The sequence below is a fragment of the Dipteris shenzhenensis genome, chromosome 31 (genome assembly GCF_047967505.1).
Source record: "Dipteris shenzhenensis isolate YYH24624 ecotype China chromosome 31, Dip_SZ_1.0, whole genome shotgun sequence".
Classification (NCBI taxonomy): Eukaryota; Viridiplantae; Streptophyta; class Polypodiopsida; order Gleicheniales; family Dipteridaceae; genus Dipteris; species Dipteris shenzhenensis.
The window spans coordinates 20290138-20317632 of NC_141626.1; the positions used below are offsets into that span (position 1 = coordinate 20290138).

Here is a 27495-nt window from a genome sequence, read left to right on the forward strand (position 1 = left end):
ATGCATTGTACATATCCCCCAAATGGCAAAGCAAAGCTGGCAGAGTACAAGGGCAAACTATAACGCTTTTCTAATTCGATCTAAATCTTTCATGCCCAACAAAACCTTATCAGCATACGACTAGTCCAAGCCATGAAGAAGGAAGTCCAAGCCATGAAGAAGGAACTCCAAGTCTCCAACGATGAACGTCATCATAAACAAATTTTGAGTAAATAAATTAATTCTAATACAACCCAATATGAATGGTAGGCATTACTCAAGCCAAGTATCATCGACATCAAGGAAATACATTAGGGTTTGAATTTTGGTAGGGAGTAGTCCTCCGTTACAACCCATGCAGTGCTGTTAGTTCTTTGTTCTCATGTTCTTCTAAATCATATCCTCTATGCATGCCATGTGATGGTTTTGATGTTTTTTATTGTTCTAAATAATCTTCAATTTGTAGCTTCTTCATTTCAAGTTATTAATCAAATATGCCTTTGTAAGACTAGAATATGTCCAATCATACAAAGTTTAGATTTTTAATGTCTACTGGAAATCACATCTGCAAAGCATGCTTCTGAGAAGTGGTTTTGCGATAATTGCAACATGCTTGAAAAGTGGAGTTTGTTTGTGTACAAGACATCATTAGTCTCATGTCAACTTTTCAATAGATTACATATACGAGTATAGAAGGCATCCTAAACGACGCCTTCTTACGTGACATCAATATGCAATTTGAGCACATAGGAGCTAGCTCAACAGAATGCTACAATTACAACAACATCAACACCATTGCAACAAACTGAGCGCTATCAAAGTCACAAGTACTCCACTTAAAGGACCTTGAACACGCAGTAAGCAATGACACCAAACTCGATAGCTTTGAGCTATTGGAAGTATATCATCTTGCTTCAATACTCTGTCGCTTAAAGGAGTTTGAATACACGGATTAAGAATACAGTGGCAAAACATTAAGTGACACCAGATCCCCTAGCTTTGAGCAACAGAAAGTGCATCATCTTATCTCAGACTAGTGTCACAGCTTGACCCAACCAGCTTTCTCACTTTTGGTACAGAAAAACATCCAAATTTTGATTTATCAGCTTATGAAGTCATCACTAAAAACCCTGAAAGAAATGTCAATGAATGGATAAAGCAAAGGCTCTTGATTTAAATTCAAATTGTAACTTAGAATAGGTTCATGCTTTACACTAGAGGAACCAAAGTACTTAACATCCTCAAATCTTGCTCCATCAAAGATGGCTTGGGAAACCTTGAGTGTCAAGCTACCACATATAAGGCATTATGGTTGTCACATCTTTTTGGTGGCAGCCTCACAAAAACAGACATTTACCTTTTGAGGCGGCCTTTTCTATAGGTTGAATTGCTAGCAGGCAGCTAACCATCCGCATACTCAGTTGATTGATCACAAGATGGTATCCGAATTTCCCACCTTGTGTTGGGTGGACCTTTTAATCAATACCGTCAAGGATTGCGGGAAACCATGACCTATCTGCATAAGCATGTTCTCCATTACCAGTAGGCTATTTCCCTGAAGGTTCTGCCAACAAGTACTTAGGAGTGGTGGCCGCATATTCAGGTCCAGTATAAGCATTCCTTTATTTGCCTTTCTTGTGGCTATTCAGGCACCAAAATACATGAAGATTAAGCTCAAAAATATGCTGCAGCAATCATGGCCCATCCAAAATACATATAACATCTTAAAATACATGAAAACAAACAAGACCATTCATGTTGGGAAAAGTAACCAAAAGAATAAAGCAGAAAACTTCCATGAGCCAGTGGTAGAACTACAGATATGGCTTCTCTGAAATAGCATGACAATGCAGAACAAAAACCCCTCCATGCCAGTACAAGGTTCAGCAGAGCATAAACTAACTCAGACAATGAAAAGGGGTAACATATCAATACCTTTACCAGAATGCATTCACAAAGAGGACGACAGAGTCCACAACTTCTTATTGGCCAATAACAACTTTTGCTTCCCAGAAGACTCTACTTCTGTACTGAAAATGTGGCTCGTCCACCGCACAGCACCGGCAATTTTAGAAATCATTTCTAGAGTCTCAGGGGTATCACGAATCACCACTATCCCTCCAGGCCTTAAAATTCTGTCCATCTCAAGGATTACGTCCACCATACTGCATCTGAAAAATAAAATGTAGATACATTTTGAGAGCACATGGAAGAAAAAGAAAACATTTTGAAGAGTGATCATGGTCCCCTTTCTGTTGACTAAAAGAACACAACAGTTTTTTGAAAAAGCAAGTGGTGACACATCAAACTCTGCAATTGTTTCATGGATGAGTACACAACGTGTGAGAAGCAGAAAGGTAAATATAGTTTTTGCAGTCAAATCATTAAGCTTTCAAGAGGGTGCAGTTTAGTGTTTTACACAATCATCCCACATCATAAAATGCAATACAACAGGTCGTATGGGAGGCTGCATCTTTGCACATTGCCTGATAAAATGATCATCACAGGAAGTTGCAACTCAAGAAAGACAGGCTCAGGCCGCATCTAAGTTTAGCAAAGATATTGTATACTAAGACATGTGTCCATTGCTGCATTCAAACACACTATCCAACCAAACCCCTAGCTACATCAATACACAATGGCTGGCACAATATACCACGCACTTCAAATTGAGAGTAACATACATATAATTTGCTGGGACGAAATGCCTCAACTATGCAACTGACTGCAACCATTAATTTTGAGTAATAACAGCCATGGATACGTAGAAAATGATTTCAACATCGTAACATTACATCTGAAACTCACGAAGGTACGAGTCTGGCAAATTGGGTCTATCTAATAACTTTGCATTGTTGCACACAAATGGATGTGCTTTCACAAGCACATCCAGAAAAGATCGCACCTTTCTTTTTGTTTTGATTTGTCTGAAATCAAAGATTCAATGTCCACAACATGAATGAGGTCATATGTCCGAGGATAAGTTGAGAAAGCTTCACACCTACAGAAGAGAAAAATACAATCAGCAACAATGATTGGCAAAATCTCATAGTACACAGAACCCATGCCAGTCCATTCCCATATCCTGCATTCTGCATATCTTTCCCATGTGGAAAAAGCTCAGACCCCTGCTCCTGTGTATAGCACAGAAGTAATCGTAACACTTGACCTTGAGACACAACTTTTGCCACAAAATAGACAGTAATGCTAAACTAGAACTAGCTAAAAATCACAAGTGATCCCACTGTAACTTTCTTCGATTTCTCTCTTCAAGCCATAAGGCTATTTCAAAAATTAAAAAGAAAGTACAAACCAGTCATGAGTAACTCCTATGAGCCCTCGGTCATAGATAACAGGCAATGTATTTGGCTCAAAAGCTGGAACAACATTCATCACCCAAACAGGATCGCTGATTAAGGCAGCTGCAAAACCACCAAACATGGCATTCATGTCCAGCACATTCCGGACACGTGCAGTGCCAATCATCAAGCCCAATTCATCCTTGTAGTGTCTCACTCGGCGCTCCCAGCGGTGCAAATCAGCCTCAAACAAAACTGCGCCATCTCCACTGAGAATCTCAGATAGTCTTCTTGAAGGGTGCCTTAGTCTCTTCGGCCATTTTGGAAGTAAAAGATCTGCACTGCCACCCTTGTGCGATGATGCTGGTGGGAGGCTCATGCATTCCTTCAATGGCACATACCTGCAAAGAAACTGCAATAATTCCAATGCTGTTCGGCAGAGTCCGATTGGTGTAAACCCTGATCAATGGCACTATTCCTGAGCAAGAGCTGAACTTACGTACCAAGACGCATTAGGGTCATCTTTCTTGTTGCAAAGCTTCACCATCATCTTGCTCCTGTCTGTCAGACACGAGGAATTGAGAGGCTTTTTCCAAATGGCAGTGTTGCCCTCAACAGATACAAGTTCATAGCACATGCTACTGGTGAGTTCCTGTAGGTCTTGCCATTCCATGTCTTGCTTAGGCCATTGTATAGGAGGACCTGATACTACAAAATATCCCCCCTGCCGTAGCAGCCGATCTATTTCTATAAAATAGGAACCATCTGCCCAAACAACCACAACCAAGTAACTGTTACATATTAAGCTTGCTTGTTATTTCCAATATATCCAGATGAATTATAAACATGCTGATTGAGCTTAGAACAACCTCTTGATATAAGATGACACTAAACCTTCGAGAAAGCAACCAAAGAGGTAAGACAACTGCATCTAAACTAAAAAAGAGCACCGCTTCTATAGTTCATGAAGGTAGTAATGGCAGCACACATCCAAGTCCCTAATGACTGCAAAAGTAGATTTATTTGAAGTTTGCACCAAGAAAGAGATTCTCGAAATGGCCAGTAACAGATTTGTGAAGCTTATCACTGCAATGTGGGAGCTCAAGGAAATAGTTGATCAAAGACACCAACAACATTGCTTTTGAGCAGTACAATCAACAAACATTATTTGAGAATTCAAGTAAAACTTAAATCAAACCTTAAAATATCTGCGAGATAGCGACATGGTAAAGAATTATCGGACAATCATGGTGAGCAGCCTAATAGCAAAGCTATATGGCACTATCCTTAAGCAAAAAAATCAGCAAATTGGCGGAGGAACATGGACTCAAGGCACCAATCCAAAGCAAGGTTGTGTAGCAAACACTCAACATTAGATCATTTGGTTGCCATAAGAGCTGCAGACAGAGAAAGCCAAGCATAAAAAAGAGGCTGTCTACTGCTCCTTGTTAGAGTATGAACCTCATGGGGAGGACTCAAACCTCCTAAGGTTCATTGGATGGTATATGAAGTTCTTCAATGGATAGTTCAACATGAGTGGCCCATGCAAATACTTGTTGGTGATTGGTTCTCTGGAGCAGTTGGCGTATAAATGAAAGCCATGTGGCAGCATCAACACGTGGGTTTTGAGCAGTGTGATGGTAGAAACTCTTGAGGCTCCTATTTCTCTGGAGAGGGACACTTTGCACTTTCTTTTACCAGGTCGCGAGCCTACGGTCTCCTCTCTTTGTCTGTGCTTATGAGAGTAGGGAGTTGTCATCAGGTTCGTTGCTAGCACAGCATGCTGTAGGAGTCCTTAGTTGGGCCGTGGTCCTAAGGTTATTTTGTAAGGCAGCAACAAGCTCAGTAGAGATGTGCTGCCCTCTGTCCAGGTTCTAAGTCTTAAGTCTTGAGTAGCCTTAATAAAACGTGTCTTTATTCTCATATTTTGTGTCGCATATCTCTTGGAATTCGTAGGTTCTGGTTAAAGCAGATCGCATTGCATGATTTTGAAAGCTTATGTTATTTTATGCAGTCCAGCTTGGTAATTTAACTGTGCATATGATAAAGCACTCGGTCAAAAGGCTTGTGAGCGAGACTTGAAAGCTTTCTATCAGTGTTTTCTTGTCCTTCGAAGCATCTCTTCAGTTAGTCTTGCCAGAAGTGTGTTTGAGTCTGCATCTTGAGAGGTCAAGAAAGAAATAAAGAAAGTTTATTTAGGTCTTCAGACGACCGATGGGTCTATGAGACTGTGAAAAACCTGATACAAATCCAAATAGAGGGGTGGAGCTCCTAACCGAGCATCCACACCCATGTAGAACAAAAAACTGTACCATACATAAGCACATCAAACAATAATAGTAATCCACTCCAGATTTTGTTAGTATGATGGTAAGTGTGACCATTCAGCAATTTTGCAAGTTATTCATCAGTTTGTAGCTCATTTTCCCTTAGCACGGATTCAAGATAAGCAAGACAAAGTTCACCTCGCAGCCCCTCATCTTACAGGTGAGGCAATTACCTGGTGGCAACATTGGGCTAGTAAGCATACTAACCCAACAACGTTTAAGACGAATTTCGTTTGGGCAACATTTGTGACTGACCTCAAAGCATGTTTTCTCCCATCCCAATATATGCTTAACCTGAAGGATGAGTTTTCTCTTCTCTCCCAGAATGGTTTGCCTGTGTTGATATACAGTAACAAGGTCATCACGCTGGTGCAGTAGTTGGGTGTGTCTGAGAGCGCCAAGATGAAGCAATTCATTCAAGGATTAGACACCAACATCCGTTACCAAGAGAGCGTAGAACGGCACCCATTGGGGGTCGCCAGCACTCCAATCTGATTTCATGCTATCACTTCCTCACTATTGACGAGGGGAGGGGCCACATTGTCCTATAGCACACTTCATTTTGTCTTATGACGGTAGTGGAGGATGGTTTTGCTATAGATGTTTACTATTGTTGTTTGATGTGACTATGTATGATACACTTTTCTGTTTCCGTATGGGTGTGGATGCTCGGTTAGTAGCTCCACCCCTCTAGTTGGATTTGTATCAAGTTTTTTCACAGTCTCATAGACCCATCCGTCTTCCAAAGACTTTAATAACCTCTCTCTCTCTCTCTCTCTCTCTGAAAACAGAGATAAGTTTGAGTACTACCGTACATTTATCAACCCCGAATATTGGGCTACTTATACAAGAAGAGAAACAGCCACGCAGAAGTACATTTGCACACCTATGGCAATACATAAGCGAAGAGCTTTGGCCTCACTTCGCACCCGATCACACCAGCTGCAGATGAAATAGGAGGATGGAAAGATATGCCAAAAGAGAGCAGAATATGCCAATTATGTGACAAGGGAATGGCAGAAACTGAAGAACACATGGTAATGATATGCCCTTACTATACTCACATCCGGAAAGCATTTAGCTCTCTTCTCGAGGGACATAACAGACTAGCTGATATGCTACATAGCGGGTCACCCCCAGCTTTAGGAACGTTTGTCTATAAGCTTTTCAAGCACAGGAACTCACCTAAGACATAAAGGTAGTTTCTCTTAATACCCTCCCCTCCAAGGGAGGAGTCTTTGTGTACGAGGATTTTGTATTGCTCAGGTCCCATAGGCCGATTTTTGGTCTTCAGAGGACGATAATATATTCTTCTTCTTCTTCTTCTTCTCTCTCTCTCTCTCTCCTTGGGAGCTTTTTGCACTCCTTGGGAGCTGCCATGTGCCCTCCCTTAAGCAGATGTACTAGAGGGTTTCTTGCTGTCCCATAGACCTTTTGGTCTCCAATGGACATTTATATACTTTCTTTCTTTCTCTCTCTCTCTCTCTCTCTCTCTCTCTCTCTCTCTCACACACACACACTAAGAGCTATACACCAGTGTGTGAGTGATCACCCTTCGCAATTACCTCCAAGCTTGATGATTTGATTAACATACAAAAACTCAGCGCTCAACTTACATATCAAATCAAAGATTAACATACATATAGTCTTAGCGCGTAATGAACGAAAATAACGCAATGGAAGATAACAACAAAAACGCAAGTACACAATAGAAAACTGGAGAGAATAACCAAAATTGCTGATACAACTGATGGCTGATGCTGTCCACCCATGTGCTCGCAAGAGAGGGCTTCAATGGTAATCTGGACACATGTTGGACGGAGGACTATTGTATAGTACCCTATGTGGGCCGGTGAGGGTACTATATAATAGTCGAGGGGCGACAGAGTCAAGGTAGGAACAAAATGAGGTGATGCGAGAGTTGGTAAGACAAGAAGTCCAAAGACACTAGGGATGCCTGAAAATCAGTAATAACAATTCCTCATTCGCAAGGAAATGGAGCAACAAAAGACAGGGTTGGTACACTGCCAAAAGTGAATGAATAAATATTGGTTAACAGGTGTGTCAAATCTTGCTAACGAAGATACGCCTCAAAGAGCTACTGACCCAGAAATTCCTAGCCCACATATATTCATGTACTCTCTCTCTCTCTCTCTCTCTCTCTCTCTCTCTCTTCTCTCTCCGCGCTCAACCTCCCCTCCGCTCAGCCTCCCCGCTTCGCCTCCCCTCCGCTCAACCTCTCCACCTCAGCCCCCCCTCAGCCTCTCCGCCTCTCCCTCTCTCTCTCTCTCTCTCTCTCTCTCTCTCTCTCCACCTCCGTCGCTCAGCCTCTCTGCCTAAAGCCCCTGCTCACCGCTCAGCCTCTCCACCTCTCTCTCTCTCTCTCTCTCTCTCTCTCTCTCTCTCTCTCTCTCTCTCTCTCTCTCTCTCTCTCTCTCGTCCGTACCTTCTCCCTCTCCCGTCCCGCTCCCATCCGTACCTGCTCCCGTCCGTACTTGCTCTTGCTCTCGCTCCTGTCCATACCCGTACCCGTACGCCCGTACCTCTTGCTCCCGTTCCGCTTCTACTCCCTGCTCCCCTAGCTGGTTGTAGCAAGCTCTTGAATTAGGAACCCCTAGCTGGGCTGAACCCCCAGCCCAACTAGGGGGTTAGCTCAGCCAGGGGGTAACAGGAGATATGGCCAGCAAAGCATGGCCCAGCCTACCTTCCTCCTCTTCAAAAACCCCTTCCACTCCAGCAGCCTCCAGTAACAAAGCCAGATATTCCACAGTGGCAGCCAGGACGCCTTTCCAGTATGCACATATCTATGAACGAGGTGGTCTTTTTGACCGACCAATTCTTGGATATCATGTACAAGATCAAGTGAGAGCTGAGGATGCAGCTAACGGATGCCATAGCTAGAATTCAAGTCTTGGAAGGACTTGGTAAGAAGGAAGTCATTGACGAGGTTATAAAGTCATGCAATGCTTCCCCCCCTACCCCCCAACTAGTCTCTACAGCCAAGAATCTAGTTCATACTGAAATGCAGACAGCCAAGCAAGAAGTGACTGTGGATTTTGATGCAAAGGTCAACAAAGCTGATATTCAAGAAGAGATTAAAGAACATGCAGCTAGAAAGGATAATGCTTTGAAAATCAGAATTGGGGGGCTTCCAGATGGATGGTATAAAGAAGATGGATCTTTTAGTGATACCTTAGCACATGTCCAAACAGCCATGCCTACTATTGACTGGACAGCACATGCCGATGACAATCCTAACAACCCAGATGATGACGGTGAAGCTCGAGCAGTTCAAATCGGTCAACATAATGGCCATGCTATCATTACATTCAACTCACGAGACATACATATAAAAGTTCTGCGACAATCTCACAAGCTGAAAGGGACGAAGATATGGATAGCCGAGGAACTCACCGAGGCTCAACTGAAGGATAAGGCAAAGGAATTAGCAAAGGTTCGGGCTGCCAGGAAGGATGGTAAATGGGCAGTCTACCGGGATGGGATAGCACTCATTAGAGAGTTTAAATCAAAACCAAAAGACTCAGAGTCTTAAACTGATGTTATCATTCAACAAAGAGGAGAAGAAATTAACTGTAAGCTGTAAAGGAAATCAAACAACGTGAGCAGTGTGCCAGGTCATATGCAAAAGCAGGAAAAGGAAGTCGATGGGTCCCAAGCATGGCCACAAATGCTGGGATTCCCCTTTCCAAAGCAAATTGTATCTGCGCCTTGTGAGAATCACGAGGAGCAAATGACAGTGTCAAGACACTTTTCTCTAGCATGTAACCTCCAAAGCTTGCCACCTGCAACAGCATCAATGCTAAGGAACATCAATAGTAGAAAACAGCAAGAGAAATTTGAAACAGTAATCCAGTTTTTCCCAAACCACATATAAAGATGGAAGCAGCATTTAAATCTTGACTTTTCTGTATCATAACTTCATATAAAGATGGAAGAAGCATTTAAATCTGGACTTTTCTGTATCATAACTTCATTTTGTGCTACACATAAGAAAGATGGCCAGTATGCATACTCCACTGCCTATATCCAATGCTGTCCTCACACTGCCATCGCTGAGAGGTATGTATTTCTCAAGCTTTTCAATATATTGCTGTGCCCCCTCAGTAAACATGGTGCCACCACCTGGAAATATAAAATAGCTTCCTTGTTCTTTCATCCACCCTTGATGGCCCTTCCGCTCCGCAATTTTACTATGTGGCATATTATTATACCACACCTGCAATGCTCCACCACCAACTACATAAGCACTTACTTCTAAAGTTCTAAATAAATCCATTTTACGCTGCTAAACGCTAAAAGCAAAACCTATAACTCATGACTCACATCCCTTGACCTGCCAAAACATTCTTTAATCAAAAAATCTGACCCAAAATCTTCTACAGTACGTGCAAAAGCCTTATGTGTATATGACTGCGTAATACTAAGGAATCTGTTCGAAATGAATACTTGTAGAAATCTCAGAGATTGTACTCATCATGTAGATATTGATGCTGGATTGCCAAATCAACGGGGAGGGCACCCACTAGACAAATTTATTTCTATTGTGCAGACAGCATGCTTGGACAGTTACAAGATGTATGCACTAACCAAGGGACCTTGGGGAGGAGGCATTAATCAACGGGGAGGGCACCCACTAGAAAATTTTATTTCTATTGTGCAGACAGCATGGTTGGACAGTTACAAGATGTATGCACTAACCAAGGGACCTTGGGGAGGAGGCGTTAATCCTCATTTATAAACCCAAGCTGTTAGGTTAGACTAAGATATATGTACCCTCTCATAGCATTACTAACACCCCCAAGGTGCCTAGTGCACATGCATGCATATTTTATTAATTATAACCTGGCAAAAGAGTTTTGGCATGCCTGCTCATATTTCAGGCACGTGTGCAGATTCAAACCTCACGAATGCCTCTTGTTGTCTGAGGAGTCCTTTGAATTAACATTGACTTGGATTGACAATTTGATTGTATATGTATATATTTGACATGGCATGTTCCACAGATACAGCATCATGCTTACATGACACACAGACTTCTTTTGTTTGTTGCATGAGTCTTGACCATTAGTGGGTATAGTTGCTCACGTGAAGGAATGGATTTCCACAACAAAGAGAGTACTTAAAAAGTTGAGTCGCCTGCATGCTTGCAATATCTCATGATATGATTAGCAATAATACTAGCTAGGTATCATGATTAGCAATAATACTAGCTAGGAGCTGCAATTTTGAATATGGATGATAAATAAGACAGAACGTAAATGGAAGGAATCTCATTGTGCATATGCCTTTGGTAGGAGGGGATGTCTAAAAAACCAAAATGAAACATCAGGTTGCATACGTAGATGTGCTCGGCAGCAATCCTTCCCTCGTTTATTTATGTTTTGAAATCGATACAAAATCAACTGTCCACGAGGGTGCTGGCAAGGGGATACCAGCTCCTTGCAGCCTGCTTCTTGCTGTTCCAACTCACTGCCTAAGCTAACTCCAAAGCATCTGCCAACAACCAGTATAGTGGACTATACAACCACAATAGATTCCTTGATCCATGTGAATGAAAAAGTACATGCAGGCCATGCCTTGCAAAAATGCTTCCGAGACTCAAGAGCTCTTCCCAAAGTCCTTGATACCTTGCTCCCCTATCATGAGCTAAATATAAACAATATCTAGCCAAATGTTGTGAAGGACATCCATAAGCCAAGTCTGTTGGCCCCCATCAAAAAACTGCACCACGGAACCCATGTTAGTAATTACCCAACAGAGGGTACGCACAGTAGAAGACTGATAGTATTGCTCAGGAGCTCACACAGTGTGGTGTGGGGTGTGGAATCATAGACTTCTCAACTTAATGTGCATAGATGTGCAAGCAAGTAAATAGACAATGCTCAGAAACAAATATAAAAGCAACTCTTGATATTTCCGTCCGTCCACAAAGTAGGACAGGATACAATATCAAAACGTTCTCCTGCTAGATGTCAAGCACTTCTAGATCTCTAAGCCCACGTGCTCCACCTCGAGCAAATGTAGACTCTGTCTAGAGTGATCCTCTCCACCTTGTTGTCTGAAAACCAGCCTAGGTGGGCAGCCTCCTGTGAGCTAGGTCTGCAGCACAAGGTACTTCTTTCTCCTCCTAAATGTAGGCCCAAAGGTAGCCCTGCTGCTGCTCCTTCTGCTAGTGGATTGGCCGTTCCAGATGATATAGAATGAGGGCATGGAAGCCCTCCTTTTATAGCCCCCAAGGGCTGCTGACAAAACCGACCAGCCTGGCTCAATCTGGCCAACCAGACTGGCCGACATGGTCTGTCAAAAAACTGACTTGGTTGGTTGGTCCAACCAACCCTATAAAAGGGCCTTTGGCAGGCCCTTTTGGGCTGCTTCCTTTGCCCCTTCCTCCCTATTGCAGGCCTATTTGCAGGCCTGATGCCTGCCCATTTATTGCGCCAAGCAGCCGCCATAGCCAGAGACTGTTCCATCCTTCTGTCAGGCCTGATGCAGGCCCCGAGCCTGCCCATATATTCTGCCAGACAGTTCGCCATGTAGCTGCCTCCAGCCTGCTCATCTGCTGCCTCTTTTGCAGGTCCATGGCCTGCCCTTTGCCTTGACAGCTGCCCACATGGCAGCTCATGTGCTGCCCATGTGGCAGCCCCAATATCTCCAGGTCTACCTCCCCCATGCTCTCCTCATATGGGGGCTTACAGATGGGGAGGTGACCATTCCAACACCCCCTCTCACCGACACATCCAGGCCCAATGCCAACACGTCGATGATGATGCTCCAATAACTACCTGGTCGTAGTCCTTTGGAACTTTTCGATGTAAAATCTTTTCCTGGCTTTTCATCCAGTGGCTCCTGCTCCACTAGGTCTCGTTCCGCTTCCGCACACCATCCTAGGACACAGGTCCATCTTTGATAGCACCTCCTAACAAGGCCAAATGGCATGAGTCCACCTTCTAACCACCAACTGCTGCCAGTTGAACCCTCACCACCTTGACCTTCGTCAAGTGGCTATGTATTGAATCTCCCTCTTCCATATCAAGATTGTAGAGTTGATCTTGAAGAAGCAAAATCCGAGAGGTGTTTTCTGTCTCATACAGATCCTTCAGAGTGACCCACACCTCTACTGACGTCTCGGCCATCTGGATATGAGCAAGAACGGAGTCCGCACTAGTCCCTATGATCAATGCAAGGTCATGGGCATCTCTGTCTTCTCAAGCTTCGAGCTCCTCTCTGTCTACTGCCATGAGTATCTTCCCTTGCATGTCCACCATGTCCTCCGGCTTAGCCTCCACTCCTGTTGTCAGTTTTCATAGCTTCCGAGCCACTAAATAACTCCGGATCTTCACCTTCCAGATTGAGCAGTTGGTCCCGTCCAATTTCCCAAACTCTTCAAAGTTAGGGATAGTAAATGAGAGAAAACTGGGGGAGGAGGAAGGGAGAGCAAGGGCTGAAGAGGCTGTAGCGGTCGACATCTCTGTTGTTATACCACACAGCAAAGTCAACCAAACTCAATTTTCAGTAGACCAGAACTCTGAACGGACCTGACTGAACCTAAGTCACCCTCCTTCTCGGAAGGGCATTGTCCTCCAATCGTGGAAGTCGATTCCCAAGAGCTTCTGAATCAAAGCCATCCTTCAGCAAGGTCCCTACCTTCAGGCTCCCAGACCTGTGAGCCTAAGACATCAAAGCATTTTCTCTTTGGGCACGTGCCACGAATTCACATACAAACAGGCATTGCCATGGCTTTAGATGATGCCTGTAGATCAATGGTCTGACCAACAATTCCCGATGGAGCCACACATTCCTACAGTTCAGAAGCATGATCGAGCCCAAAACACAGAATGTGATGGCTGATGCCCTCAACAAGAAGGACAGATTGATGTTGGGCATTCAGCCCCGCGATTATGCAATACATGATGGGTGGTTATTCCACAAAGAGCGGCTTTGTGTCATGTCCCATTTCCGGCCAGCCCTTGTTGCACAATGTCTATGATTTCAAAATTGGCGGCCACACAAGTATACTTGGCACTCTCCAGAAGTTAGTGAGGAGTTTTTTTTGCCTCATCTTCACAGTGATGTCTACAACTATGTCACCCAAGTGTCAATTATGCCACAATGTCAAGTTCCTCGTGGAAAGTTTCCTAGTCTTCTACAGCCCCTTAAGTAACCTAACCAGCCCTTTGAGTAAACCAGCATAAACTTCATCACGGACTTTCCACCCTCCATTTGTTTCAGGAACACCACGTGCGTGACCATTATGGATAGGTTTTGTCACGATCTGTGACGTATTCCTTTCTCTATATCTAGACTTATGGATGGTTTGATGAATGGACACTTGTGGAAGGGTATGCCCTTTCGACGGGACACTTCCTATGAGGCACAACCCTTCACAAGAGACATTCTATTGAAGAGACACTCCTATTGTAATGTACCCTCTCATCAAGGGTCACACCCTTCACAAGGGGTACACACCTCTTCATGCACATACACTTTGGAGTACACACCTTTTCATGTGTAGCTCTTCGCTCTCTATATAAGAGAGGCCCAATTATATGGATGACACTACACATACTACAGACACTCAAGCAATACAAATATTCCTTGTTCTCTGCTATTTCAGTCTCCTTTCTGTTCCTTAGCACATTTCTAAATATAGTAAATCTAGGATTTCTTACAATGGTATCAGAGCAAATTTCGCTCCTGCCTGTAGGAAATGCCCCCCACCTTCTAGCGCCTATCTGATACATCTCTTTCTGCTAGAAGGATTCCGTGCACATTGTGCATGAAAAGATGGAGAGAATGAGCGTAAAAATATTGAGCGCCAACCCCACCTAAAGTCATCAATGGCCTCTCCATCTCCCCCACATCACGAGTTGATGTGAATGGACACGACAAAAATCGTGTCTTTTCATGTGCTTGGGCTGTCCCAAAACCAAGGGACACACCTTTTCCACCATCGGACACACCTTTTGATGAAGAGTTTTGACTCCTCACCCAAGGGACACACCGCATCGTGGAAAAAAAGAAACACCTTTTCGTGTGGGGACACCCCTTTTTAAAACAGGGTCACACCCCTTCATGAAAAGGTACACCTATTCCAAGGGTCACACCCCTTCGAATGGGCACACCTTTTGGCACCAAGCACCCTACAAAAGGGTACGTAAAAGGGCTAAAAAGGAAAACCAGCCCCATACCTTAGGCCTAACCCTAGACTACCCAAGGGTCCTCCAAACCCACGTTTAAATTTTTGGCAACCACCAACCAACAAGAAACAAAAAAAAAAGAAGTGAAATCCAATCGCGATTTCACGTTCTGTTGCTCCAAAACAGCCGTACATTTTGCGCCATATCCCTGCAGCAAGACGTGCCCTTCGTCAGGCCTCAATCTTGCATCGTTCTCGATGGCCTGCACGAGCCGGCTCTATTGCATACCTGTCTGCAAGACCTGGTGATCGAGCAGATCCCCTTGCAGCCTCTATCGTCAACTTGCTGCCTCGATTTCTGCAAACAGCACCAAGGTGCCAGAAATCCGCCATGATTACTTGCGATCAACAGCCTTTGCTGCCCGCCAATCAAACAGGAAGCAAGAACAGCGCCAGATGCAACGATTTGTTTCAAGCCTCTGCCAGCGAATTTCTTCTAAGCCTCTCCTGCTTGTGATCAGCAGCCTCGCTGCCCCTCTATCGCGATTCAGACCAGCCTGGATCCTGCTGGCTCATCTCGCCACCTTAGCCTGTGAACAGCAGCCCGCCAGGCCCAGATCTGCTCCTCGCACCCCACACATACTTTGCCTCTGAATTCAACGCAGGAAAAGCGCGCAATCTGCCCTTTTCTGCACCACGCCTCTGCCATGCCTCAATCAGTCTTGAAAGTCTCGCCAGGCGCCTCTTAATCGATGGACCTCCAGACAAGAGATTTTCAAGCCTTGCTATGCAACTAATTGGCAGATCTAATCTAAGCCAGGTGGATTCTTTCTATTCTATTTCTAAGGATTCTCTTTCATATTGTTATTTGACTCTCATTATCAAATTACAGCAAATGAAAGCCTTCTCCTTAAAGCATGGAAACCCCTAGTAATTCACCCGTCCCTTCAAGGACACCTCAGGCATCATCTATCACACAATATCGTGTTCAGATTGCACAACCAGCCCATTTCGAAGCTTTTGCATCGTGGGTCTTCTGTGTCACGTGCCCTTCCAGTGACTTGGACCACATCCTATACCTTCTGCGTGAAGCACCTTAGTTACATTACTTCCTCAGCACAGTCCAGGTTGTGTTCCACGAGACATGTCGATACCCAGAACCCGATATTCCTCACGAGTTTGCTGTCCATCTTTGGAGAGACTTTTACCCCTCAGCTTCAGCATCTCCACGGTACTCTCCACCTCCTTCAGCTCCCAGATATCCTCCTATACAGGTTGTACCTTCCCCAAGACAGTATTTACACTCTGAAGGCACTCCTTCCCCTGGATATCCTCCACTTCCGACAGCAGCTCCTTATCATTTCTCAGATCTCTGGACTCTGCAACCTACCCCTGTACTCTCACGAGCAGTAACGCCCATTTCGGCATCACCAGACAGGACCTCCTTTACCAGATTTCCACAGCTAGTTCCATCCTGCTTCCCCTGCCCCCTCCAACATGAGCAACCTCAGGGAGCAGCCCGAATCTTCTTCCAGGAATGGTACAAACTAGAGCCTAGGTTCGTGCTTTGCTCACAGGGATCTCCGATATGTCGCAACGCTCGCGTGCAACCTCTCCGGAGATAAGCGACTCAAGTCCAAAAAAGACCCCTGAAGTCAACTTACAAGGCGAAGCACTACTTCAACTCCAAATTTCCCAGCTTCAAGATAGCATCTCCGACTTGGTCCAAAAAGTCTAACAACTCCAAGATTCTTGCAGTACCACACATACAAAGGATGACGTAACGCAACCAAACGACTATGTGGACTCATAACCACCAGAGGTAGAAAACACTGAACTTCGTACCCTCTACCGTTTACTCCAAGCTTCCAAAACTAAAAGACTTGACATTAAACTTCCGGAAGCCTACACTGGTCAACGAAATCGCCGAACAGTTGACCAATGGCTCGCAAAACTGCGCATGTACTTTGATACTGTTGACCTCACTGAAGGCAAAAAGATTGCCTTGGCAACCTCCCTCCTCAAGGATACAGCTTTCCTATGGTGGCAACGACGCTTAAAGGATGACAAAAGTGTGTTAACTTGGGAACGTTTTGAACACGTTCTCCGTAAGCAGTTCATACTTACCAATGCAGACTTCCAAGCACGTTCAAAACTCCGATAGTTGGAGCAAGCAAGCTCCCTGTCTTCCTACATCTCTCAGTTCACCACATTGGTGCTAGAAATTGATGGTTTAACTGAGGATGATCGCCTTCATGCTTTCATCTCAGGCCTAAATCCCTCATTACACATTGATGTCCTTAAAGTAAACATCACCACCACAGCTGGCGCTATTGCTCAGGGAAGCAGAGTGCTAATAGAACACGGAACTCTACTATGGCCAAACGTGCTCGCCCTCAAGATAACCCCAGGTTTAGAAAAAACTCGGGTAATCAAGATCAGTGACAATCTCAAGATCCCCACAAGTCTCCAAAATCGTATGCTGAATTCCAACAGAAGCACTCCTCCAAGAATCGCGCCTCTTCTTCTTCACAAAGTCATCACCGTCATCCCCAACATAAAGGTGCCGCCACTGACAAGAAGAACAACTCCAGCACAAAAGGACTTTGTACCATCTGTACAGGCAACCATAGATGGTTCGATTGTCCCAAGCGACCAAAGCAAAATTCCAATATGGAACCTAGCACTTCCCAAACAGAAGATGCTACCCCAACACAAGACAAGAAAGGCAAAGCTGTTCGAATGGCAAATACCATCCACATGAGCCTTACCAGCAACCCCGAACCTTCCCTTGCCACTCAAGTACTTTGTGTTCAAGGATCGATTCGTGGAACAACGGTCACTATCCTCATCGACCAGTGGCTGCTCTCATAACTTCCTAGCTAGTTCTATGGTTGACAAACTTCGATTGACCACCAGTCCTAGTCTCATGGACTATCAGATTGAACTCGCAAATGGAACTACCTTCTTGTGCAACACCAGGATCAAAAACTTGTCTTTTCGCATCCAACATTATACGGACAAGTTGAACTTCGACATCATGCCTCTTTCTCGGTACAATGTCATACTTGGACAACAATGACTCTACGACTATGATCCATCAATCAGTTTTCGCAGCCATACTATCCAGTTTGTCCACCAGGGAAACTTATTGAGCTAACTGGTTCTAGGGACTCTCCTTCAACCCCAGTTGCCTCTGCCCTACAAGTAAAGAAGTGGGTTCATAAACGTCAAGTAAAGACTTCACTTCTGTTGGTTACGGCAGTAGAGAAGACACCAACAAAGGATCCTCTTGAATATGTCAACCAACCTTTTTTCCATCCCTACCTGGATATTTTTCCACAGGAATTGCCAAAGCAGTTACCACCTCGACGACCGGTGGATCACCCAATCGAACTTATTCCCAGCAATAGTCCCCGTCGAAACCTCCTTATCGGGTTTCTTACACTCAAAATGAAGAAATCCAAAGACACGTGACCGAACTACTCGACAAAGGTCACATTCAGCCCAGTCGCAGCCCTTTCGGATCTTCTGTACTACTTGTGGAAAAAAAGAATAAGTCAATGCGCCTCTGCATCGCCTACCGAGCCCTCAACAAGCTCACTATCAAAAACAAGTGTCCATTGCCTCGCATCAATGACCTCTTCGATCAACTTCTACACGCAACACAATTCTCAAAGATTGATCTTCGTTCAAGTTATCATCAAATTCGCATACGAGAAGGCGATGAGTACAAGACAGCTTTTCGAACAAAGTATGGACACTATGAATGTTTGGTCATGCCTTTTGGGTTAAATAATGCCCCGGCCACATTCATGACACTAATGAACGACATCTTCAGGCCTTTCCTCGATAAGTTCGTCATCGTTTACCTTGATGACATCCTTGTTTTCAGCAGATCCCTACATGACATCTTCACCAAGTTTTTGAAGTTCTCCGCGCAAATTCTCTCTACATCAACATTGAGAAAAGGTTGTTCTTCAAGACCCAACTCGAATATTTGGGACATGTTATTTCAGCTCAAGGCATCTTTGTGGATCCCAAGAAGGTCGAGGTAATCCGAAACTGGCCTACTCCTAACACTGTTCATGATATGCTCTTTTCTCGGATTGGCAAACTTCTACCATACAAAGGTCTATCAGTTTTCCGAAATCGCAGCTCCTATGTCCGAATTATTGAAAAGCACAGCAGTTTTTCAATGGCTTCCCGAAACAGAGTATAGTTTCCAACAACTCAAGCAAGCACTCACTACCACACCAGTTATGGCTATTGCTGACCCAAACCTTCCATTTGAGGTCATGACCGACGCTTCCGACATCACTACAGGAGCAATCTTGATGCAAGAAGGCAAAGTTATTGCTTTTGACAGCCATAAACATTCCGATATCCAAACCCGATACCCGGTTTATGATAAGGAGTTTCTTGCCGTTGTACATGCTTATCGCTCTTGGAAACATTATCTCATGGGAGCCGACTCGGTGGTCAAGACAGACCATCACTCTCTAAAGTATATCTTTACTCAACTAGTCGTGAACGCTCGACAAGCACGTTGGGTTGAGTTTCTGGCCAACTTTCACATGACCATTGAGTACATTCCAGGACTACGCAATGTAGTTGCAGATGCTCTTAGCAGGTTAACTCTAGCATCAGCTATGGTAATCTCTACATTATCCATGGATGTTCCGAATTCATTCAAAGGGAAGTATTTCAATGATAAAGACTTCGGCACAACAGTACAAGTTCTTTCAAAAGATCAACCTTCGACTTCAAACAGAAGATTTTCTCATCCTATTCTTGTACGGACGACCTTCTGTATTATCAAGATCGCGTCTGTGTACCACATGACAAGGATGTTCGACGTCTTTTGTTAAAAGAGCATCATGTAGTTCCTTATGCTGCCCATCCAGGCATCAACAAGACTTATAGGTTACTCAATGCAACATACTACTAGCCTCAGATGAAAAGCGATATCATCAAAATGGTTACATCTTGCTTATCTTGTCAACAAATGAAAGCAAGCCAACGACTTCCAGCAGGACTTCTTCATCCTCTTCCACTTCCAACTGAAAGTACACAGGCTCCAAACATCGCCAAACTCTTCATACAACACATATTCCGACACCATGGATTGCCCAAGAATATCATATCCAACAGAGATCCTAAGTTTACCAGTCACTTTTGGATTTCACTATTCGAATCTTTGGGTACAACTCTACTGTTCAGTTCAACCTACCACCCACATTCAGATGGCCAGACTGAAAGAGTCGGCCAAGTTCTGGAAGAAATGCTTTGACATTATATTCAGTCACGCCTAGCAGCTTGGAAAGAGTATCTACCACTCCTTGAGTTTCCTTATAATAGCTCTTTCCATAGTGCCATCAGCATGACTCCATTCCAAGCAGCTTATGGACACACTCCGATCGTACCAACGAATTTTGTACTTCAACATCGAGTGGCCCTAGCTGATCAACTGGTTCAAGAAATGCAAGACATTCTACTCCAAGTCAGGGATCATATGCGAAACACGCAAGAGCGGTATCAACGGTCTACCAACAAACATAGACGTCACCTGGAATTTGACACTGGTGACATGGTGCTATTATTTGTAGCCCCACGTCGTTATAAGACGGTTAAGTCTATGTTTCCTAAGTTGCGACCAAGATACTATGGACCTTTCCGGATCGTCAAGAAAAATTCACCTTTAAGTTACAAATTGGAATTACCACCATCATGGGGTAAAAGCCATCCGACATTTCATATTTCTTGGCTAAAGACGTACATTCCAGGCGATGAAGCAGTTCCTCCTGCAGGTGATTATGTCCCAGAAATCGAAGATGATTATGTTATCCTTATTCCTGAGTGTATTCTCGACCATTGACAGCGAGAGACTCGACATCGACTTATCACAGAATTCCTTGTTCTTTGGCGAGATCTGGAAGACTCCGACGCTACTTGGCAATCTGATGAAGACTTATAGCAGTACCCTGACATTTTACAGCAGTATTTTCAGAATTTAACCGTGATATTTTCTACATCAGTTCATTATCTCCACCAAGGTCTTATTTTGAGTGGGAGGGGATGTCACGATCTGTGACGTATTCCTTTCTCTATATCTAGACTTATGGATGGTTTGATGAATGGACACTTGTGGAAGGGTATGCCCTTTCGACCGGACACTTCCTATGAGGCACAACCCTTCACAAGAGACATTCTATTGAAGAGACAGTCCTATTGTAATGTACCCTCTCATCAAGGGTCACACCCTTCACAAGGGGTACACACCTCTTCATGCACATACACTTTGGAGTACACACCTTTTCATGTGTAACTCTTCGCTCTCTATATAAGAGAGGCCCAATTGTATGGATGACACTACAGATACTACAAACACTCAAGCAATACAAATATTCCTTGTTCTCCGCTATTTCAGTCTCCTTTCTGTTCCTTAGCACATTTCTAAATATAGTAAATCTAGGATTTCTTACAGGTTTAGCAAATTTGTGATGTTAATTCCATGTAAGAGCATGATTGACGTACAGGACACTACCGGGTTGTTTCTCCAGTGGTGGTATCCTATGTGTGGCATTCCCAAGGCATTGTGTCTAGCAGTTTTGAAGGGCTCTATTTGACAACTTCAATACAAAGCTTAATTGGTCCCCAATCCAATGGGACTTCGATGTATTGAAACACTATGTTGCAAATACACAATCTTGATGGGAGCAGTTCCTTCTAATGTTGCATTCAACAAATGTGGGTAGGACTCCCTACGAAGCAGCTTTGGAAAGAAGTTGAAAGAAGTTCAAGACCCTTCTCACCAAGACCTCCAAGAAGCTGGATAAAGCTGATCACGTCACCAAGATTGGGAAGAAGTGCCCAAAGCTCACGTATCAAACCCTTTTCGATTCAGATCATTAACAATGTATCCATGAACTTGCAGTTACCCACAACATGGAGCATGCATCCACTGTTTTATGTGTCTTGGCTCAAGCCTTATGAGGGCCTGGCACTGATAGTGATACGAGAGGAGCAGCCCAAGATCATCAATGAGGTAGAAGTGGTTAGTTAAAGTAAACTTTGCTTCAGTAGTTCAAAAAAGGTGCACGTAACTGCCAGAAGTTGTATGCTGTGAAGAACCAGACTTTTCGAGAATGCAAATGTGTGCAATGCATGCAGAATTTGAATGGCAATTGGCCCTCCAATGGAGAAGAGCGCCCTTGTGAGAGTACTTGTTTCTATTTTCGACCTACATGCAAGGTGGGAGAGAGATGGCGGATGAATGCAATGTGGTAGAGAGAATGCTACATGAGATTCACAATGAAAGGGTAACACCCTTTCATTAATGTCCCTTGAGATCACTCAAGTTTCATCTTCTCATTTACACCTACCCTTAGCCTATGACCCATGCATCTACCATTCAATGCACTTTAATGCACCCTTCCCTTCCTATTGCCCCTAGGACCTAGACACGTATGTGCACATTTTTATTAATAGAATAAGTATCACATGTCCAAATTCGATGCCGTCTGACGCAGAGTGGCACCAACTCGACTAGTCCTATCTACTGAGATGATCCACCACCATAACAAATCGGTCGATGTCCATCATAAATACATATACATGTTACACCGTTGGCGTATAATATATAATAATGTTTTAATGTCTACTAATCACGGATTAGTGATTTCTCTTGTCATGACACTCCCTCCTGCTTGAATGGGCAGAAGTCCTCTTCTAAATCCTCTCTTGTCTCTTTCTCTTGCGTACGCTTCTCTTTTACTTCTGCATTTGCATCTCCTCTTCATAATCTGCAAATAGTCTTCTATCGGTAGTACACGATCTCTTCTAAATCAGAACTTAAATCTCATCTTCAAGTTCTAATTCCTCTTGATGCTGAATATTCAAAATGCAAAAGTACCACTGCAGTGCCTCTTCAATATCTCTTCATACTCAGAATTCTCTTTTGAATACCAAGCTGCTGAAATCTCTTTATAGTAACCTGCTCGATAAGCTGAAACATGTACTCAACAAACTGGTTAGTATTAAAACGATTCTCTCACCCCAAATGTTTAATTGCAAAAGTACCACTGCAGTGCCTCTTCAATATCTCTTCATACTCAGAATTCTCTTTTGAATACCAAGCTGCTGAAATCTCTTTATAGTAACCTGCTCGATAAGCTGAAACATGTACTCAACAAACTGGTTAGTATTAAAACGATTCTCTCACCCCAAACTGGTAGACCTTGACTAAGAATGATTTTGCGATGGATAGCTACTTAGTCTATAGAAACTATAGACCTTCAATCTCTTTTTCCAACTCTTCTATTTCAGCCCTATTCATCCTATCAGACGCTCTACGCAAGGAGAAAAATATTTATTCTTTGTCCATACTCTATAGTGAATATGCCTACTCTCTATTCAGTTCACACATCCATACACCAGTGTTGACTGAATGGATAGCATTTACTCTTGGTTCTAGGTTCACCGTAGAGTCTTGGAATGAGGAGGTAGAAGCCTCACCCTCCTGCTTGGATGCTTTGCCTTTCCCTTTTACGGAATTGGTTTTGGCAATTTTGGCTAATAGAGTAGGGCATTTATGTCATGCATGCCCTAGCTTATGTTACTTACATCCGAAACATTTACCCTCCTTAATTAGCTTTTTCTTCTCATTGTCAGTCATGGAAGGAAATGGTATCCATCCAGGACATGATTGGCTGTTAACATTTTGTACAATAGCTTTCTCCTTTCCTTTGTTGAAGGGTTTATGAGGATTCAATTTCCTCTCAGCAATCTCAGCCAATTTAGTGAGATCTTTCAAGGTGATTGGGTTGAACATTTCAACCTCATACCTCACTTTCAAGGTTCGGGCTGCTAAATACTTCTTCCTTCTATCATCTTCGCTCTTCTCAGGTAACTCTAAAGAGAGGTTCCAGAACCTAGCTGTGAATTCAGCGTTATTCTCATTATCAAATTGCCTGAACCTTTCCCAACAGAAGGTCAATTCAAGCATTGGGGCGCATCGTGGGTCAACGAGAACTTCTTTTCGCATCATCCTCAAAACTCCTTAAGCATACAAGGAGACTTTGCATCTTCCCTAGTTCCAATAGAAGGGGATGTCATGGGCACCTACTTCCCACGGCATATAGCTAGATGAGTCCATAACCATGCCCAAACTCATCCTCTGAAACATAACACATAATGCAGTTTCCTTCTCATAATACACATTCATATCTATACACTCACACATACTTGAGCATCCATTTATACAAAGGTCCTTGTACTTAGTTGCTGCCAACACTCCGGAGGTGAAGGGCAGACCCAACCCAGGGACAAGGGCTAGCACTAAAGGAGAAGGTAACCAAAAGGTACTCCACACTCTCTTCAATCAAAGATACAAGTGCTTGTGAAGACTATACAATTTCATTTTAGTCCCTCCCAAACGAGCATATTTAAGCAAAAAATGCTTAGACAACCTGGCTGATAGGGCAACGCACCACTTATGATAGAAATAATTTATTGCAATACCAACAAGTTGCAACATCGATGAAAACTTCACAAGATGAACTTTGCACGTCCGCTCATACGGCGGGAACATATTTCTAGATGAATCCAGGGACATGCCCAAACTTGTTACTCATCCTCTAAAAACAACACAAAGTGCAGTTTCAATCTCATGACAATCACTCACAAGGTTGAAACCCATACTCGATCACACATAGCAAGGACTAGTGTCTATGACATCCCCCGACATCATCAGTGACCAAGAGTAGGTGTAGACCATAGTTTTAACATATGCTCTCACACATACATATCCACGTACCTTTAGCATCCATTTATACAAAGGTCTTTGTACTGACTCTCTCTCAACCTTCCAGAGGTGAAGGGCAGACTCAGCATTGACAAAGGCTAGCACTAAATGATAAGGCTAATCAAAAAGTGGTCCACAGTTTCTTCAATCAAGCTACAACTGCTTGTGAAGCCTCTCTCCCAAACAAACATTTCTAAGTAAAAAATGCTTAGACAGCCTAGCTGATAGGACAATACACCAGTTATGAGAGAATTCATCTCAATATTAGCAAGCCACAACATGGACAAAAACTACAGCTGCTTGTGAAGACCATCCAGTTTCATTTTGGTCTTTCCCAAATGAGCATTCTTATGCAAAAAATGCTTAAATAATCTAGCTGATAGTGCAAGGCACGACTTACGATAGAAAAAAATTACAAGGGGGGTCTTTCCGCTCATTTCGGCATCAGCCTTTGCAGCTCCAGTGCAGCCTTAGCAACCCGCAGCCTCCAGCATTTCCAGGGAGGCCCAGCAGGTCCTGAACAGCAGATAGGGAGAGAAGGGGAAGAGGCATAGGAATGAATCCTCCTCCATCTATCCTTTCTCAGCCATTGGTCAAAAACTTAAATTCTGCCGATTGACGACCAGTGAATAAACAGTAACTACTCTCTATGGAGGGGGGGGCGGTTCTAACCCAACCCCACACTCATTCTCACACCCCCACAGACGCAAGCACATGTTTATGTGTCTTCTCTCAGTTCAGCACATGCTTCCGCATTCACAGATAGAAAACGGGAGTAAGTTAGCTCCCTTGCCCGTTACAATAACCCTTACCCCTTAATCCCATACATCCTTACCAGGTCATGGGTCAAATGTAGACTGTCATGTGGCCAAGCCATGATATTCACATGCAAGACTTCTACTTCTGTATACCTAGAACATTGAGGAATCGGGAACACTCATACACTATGAACTTGCTTCATTATCCTAGTCAAAAGGATTTTATTCCCTTGTAATTGATAGGGGCAAATTTGCGGCTATGTGATCTTTGCTGAAACACTTAAAAAATAGCCAGTTCTCCATTGCCTTATTATACTAGCGAAGAGGTAGCATAAGCCTCTTAGTCCTTTTATACTTTTTGAGAACCTGAAAGCTTAAAATTTGCCTTTCGTTTGAAAAAAGGTTTTCCAAGTTGACCAGCTTGAAGACATGAATTTCAATAATGGTTTTAGATTTTGCTATAGAATCATGATAGATCAGTGCGCTATCAACGATTGCAATTTAGAAATATAAATTTGCTAAATGTAAAATACATATTGAAATGCCAAATTTATTTTTGCCATTTCATAGGTTTTTCAAAACTATTCCGAAACGTTTCCAATAATGGACATTTCCAAATGTTTCGTGCAACTTAGTCCCACGCCAAATTCAGTGAAATATTCATTCACATCAGCCCGGTCATGTATAACAAAGATAGAAGTAATAAATTCTTCCTCGACACCTTTTGAGCTCCCTCTGCTGGATGCCCCTCTCGTCTCCGTGCACTCGGGATTTTAGGCTGCGTAGCCAAGAATTACACCATTTCTTTGCAGCAACTAGGATTTAAAACATCCCAGCGGGGTCTACAAACTGCCAACGTTTAAAATACAATAGAACCTAGAACTGTACTTTTGATATCATATAGCCTATCATAGCATAAACTCACTCTTTACATTCCGATACTGAGGCGACTAAATTAGCAAACCTATTATCAACAGGGCTAAAAGCTTCTTCAACTTATCCTCTATCATTGCTAGTGGCGTCTAGGCATAATACCAGACTTGTTATTAAAGAAAAAGTAAACCTTTGTAGCATTTTCCAATTGCTCTTTTCATGAAATTGACGATCATTTAATATGCTAGGCGGAGTAGAAGAGAGTGTGTTATATATTGTACCCTCGTACTGCTCCAACAGCATGCTTACTCTAAGTGTCGCCCGTACTAATGCAGTAGTGCAATCTTTCAGTAGAGTTTTTATCACAATGCACCTCTCATAAAGGTAAGCTTTCTTTGCACTTACGGTGCAAAACACGTTAATGATTCAATTTTTCAAAAGAAAGGATCGTCGCTTCACAAAGCATTAACTGCTTGTACAAGTAAGTGCAAGTTACGTCGTATCCTAATCAACGACAGCAAGTATCAACTGTACCTTATGAAGGCTTTCGGGCCATAGGACAGGTAACTTGTAATCTTGGGGAGGAGGGATTAAACAGAGAAGCTTCTCGGAAGGAAGAGGGCAATGCCTTTCCCTGTAGAAATTTCTCTCCCTGCTTAGATGGCGCATCCGTTTCGGGTCCTCGCAGGGCATGTGATCAACGAAATCCTGGGGACAAGGTTCCAACGGCTGGCCAAGCTCGACCGATCTCAAAAGCATCTCCCTGCTTTGCGGATCACTTAAGGTAAGCGCAAGAGTTTGCCTTCCTGAAGCTGCCAAGGAGTCTCCCAAAGGTGTGTACACAAGCACCAGAAAGACGAAGAGAGCTAAAAACATTATTCCTGAAACTAAATCCAGGAGTTTCCATTGCTTTGGGTGCTTCTTCAAAGAAAGAGGAGTTGCCATTTATGGTGGCGGAGCAGCAGCAGAAGCTAAGAGCGAGTTTGACCAAGGAGCTGGTATGGAGTACAACCAAACATGATTCAGAGTCGCTGAAACGCCAGGCGGCCTGGGGTGCAACGAGATGTTCCAGGAGGTGATCTTTAAATGCGCAAGGTGATATGAGAAGACGATTTCATGAAGAGAGAAGCAGGAAGCAATGCTGAAAATACAATGGGAGCTGAATGATCGGAGAAGGAAAGATCTGAGGGAGATGAGAGGGAGAAGGAAGAAAATGCAGAATGCAGATCCGTCGCCATAGCCAGAGCTCGAGAAGTGCAAAGATGAGTTGCTTACTTAGCAAGCTTTCTTCTTTCTC

General features: G+C 43.5%; 1 protein-coding gene across 2 annotated transcripts; it reads right to left on the reverse strand.

Annotated features, from left to right (window-relative positions):
- Positions 1-1152: 1152 nt before the first annotated feature.
- QUA3 (S-adenosyl-L-methionine-dependent methyltransferases superfamily protein) lies at positions 1153-27495 on the reverse strand. Of its 2 annotated transcripts, none has more exons than XM_087369740.1 (8): positions 26733-27495; positions 9639-9842; positions 9198-9408; positions 3782-4043; positions 3293-3679; positions 2885-2980; positions 1915-2150; positions 1153-1620 (listed from the first exon to the last, which is right to left on the reverse strand). In XM_087369740.1, the coding sequence occupies exons 1-7, from the start codon at positions 27141-27143 to the stop codon at positions 1931-1933; spliced, it is 1791 nt and encodes a 596-aa protein (XP_087225866.1). In that variant the 5' UTR covers positions 27144-27495; the 3' UTR covers positions 1153-1620; positions 1915-1930. The 2 variants fall into 2 exon arrangements, with proteins under 2 accessions (XP_087225866.1, XP_087225868.1); XM_087369742.1 differs by having other exon boundaries at positions 1153-1613; positions 1905-2150.

Coding starts and splice junctions, on each gene's coding strand:
- QUA3 (XM_087369740.1), bottom strand. CDS start 27,143: ATGGCAACTCCTCTTTCTTTGAAGAAGCACCCAAAGCAATGGAAACTC. Junction 9,843..26,732: donor GGCCCGAAAGCCTTCATAAG/GTACAGTTGATA, acceptor GGAGCATTGCAG/GTGTGGTATAATAATATGCC. Junction 9,409..9,638: donor CATTGGATATAGGCAGTGGA/GTATGCATACTG, acceptor ATGCTGTTGCAG/GTGGCAAGCTTTGGAGGTTA.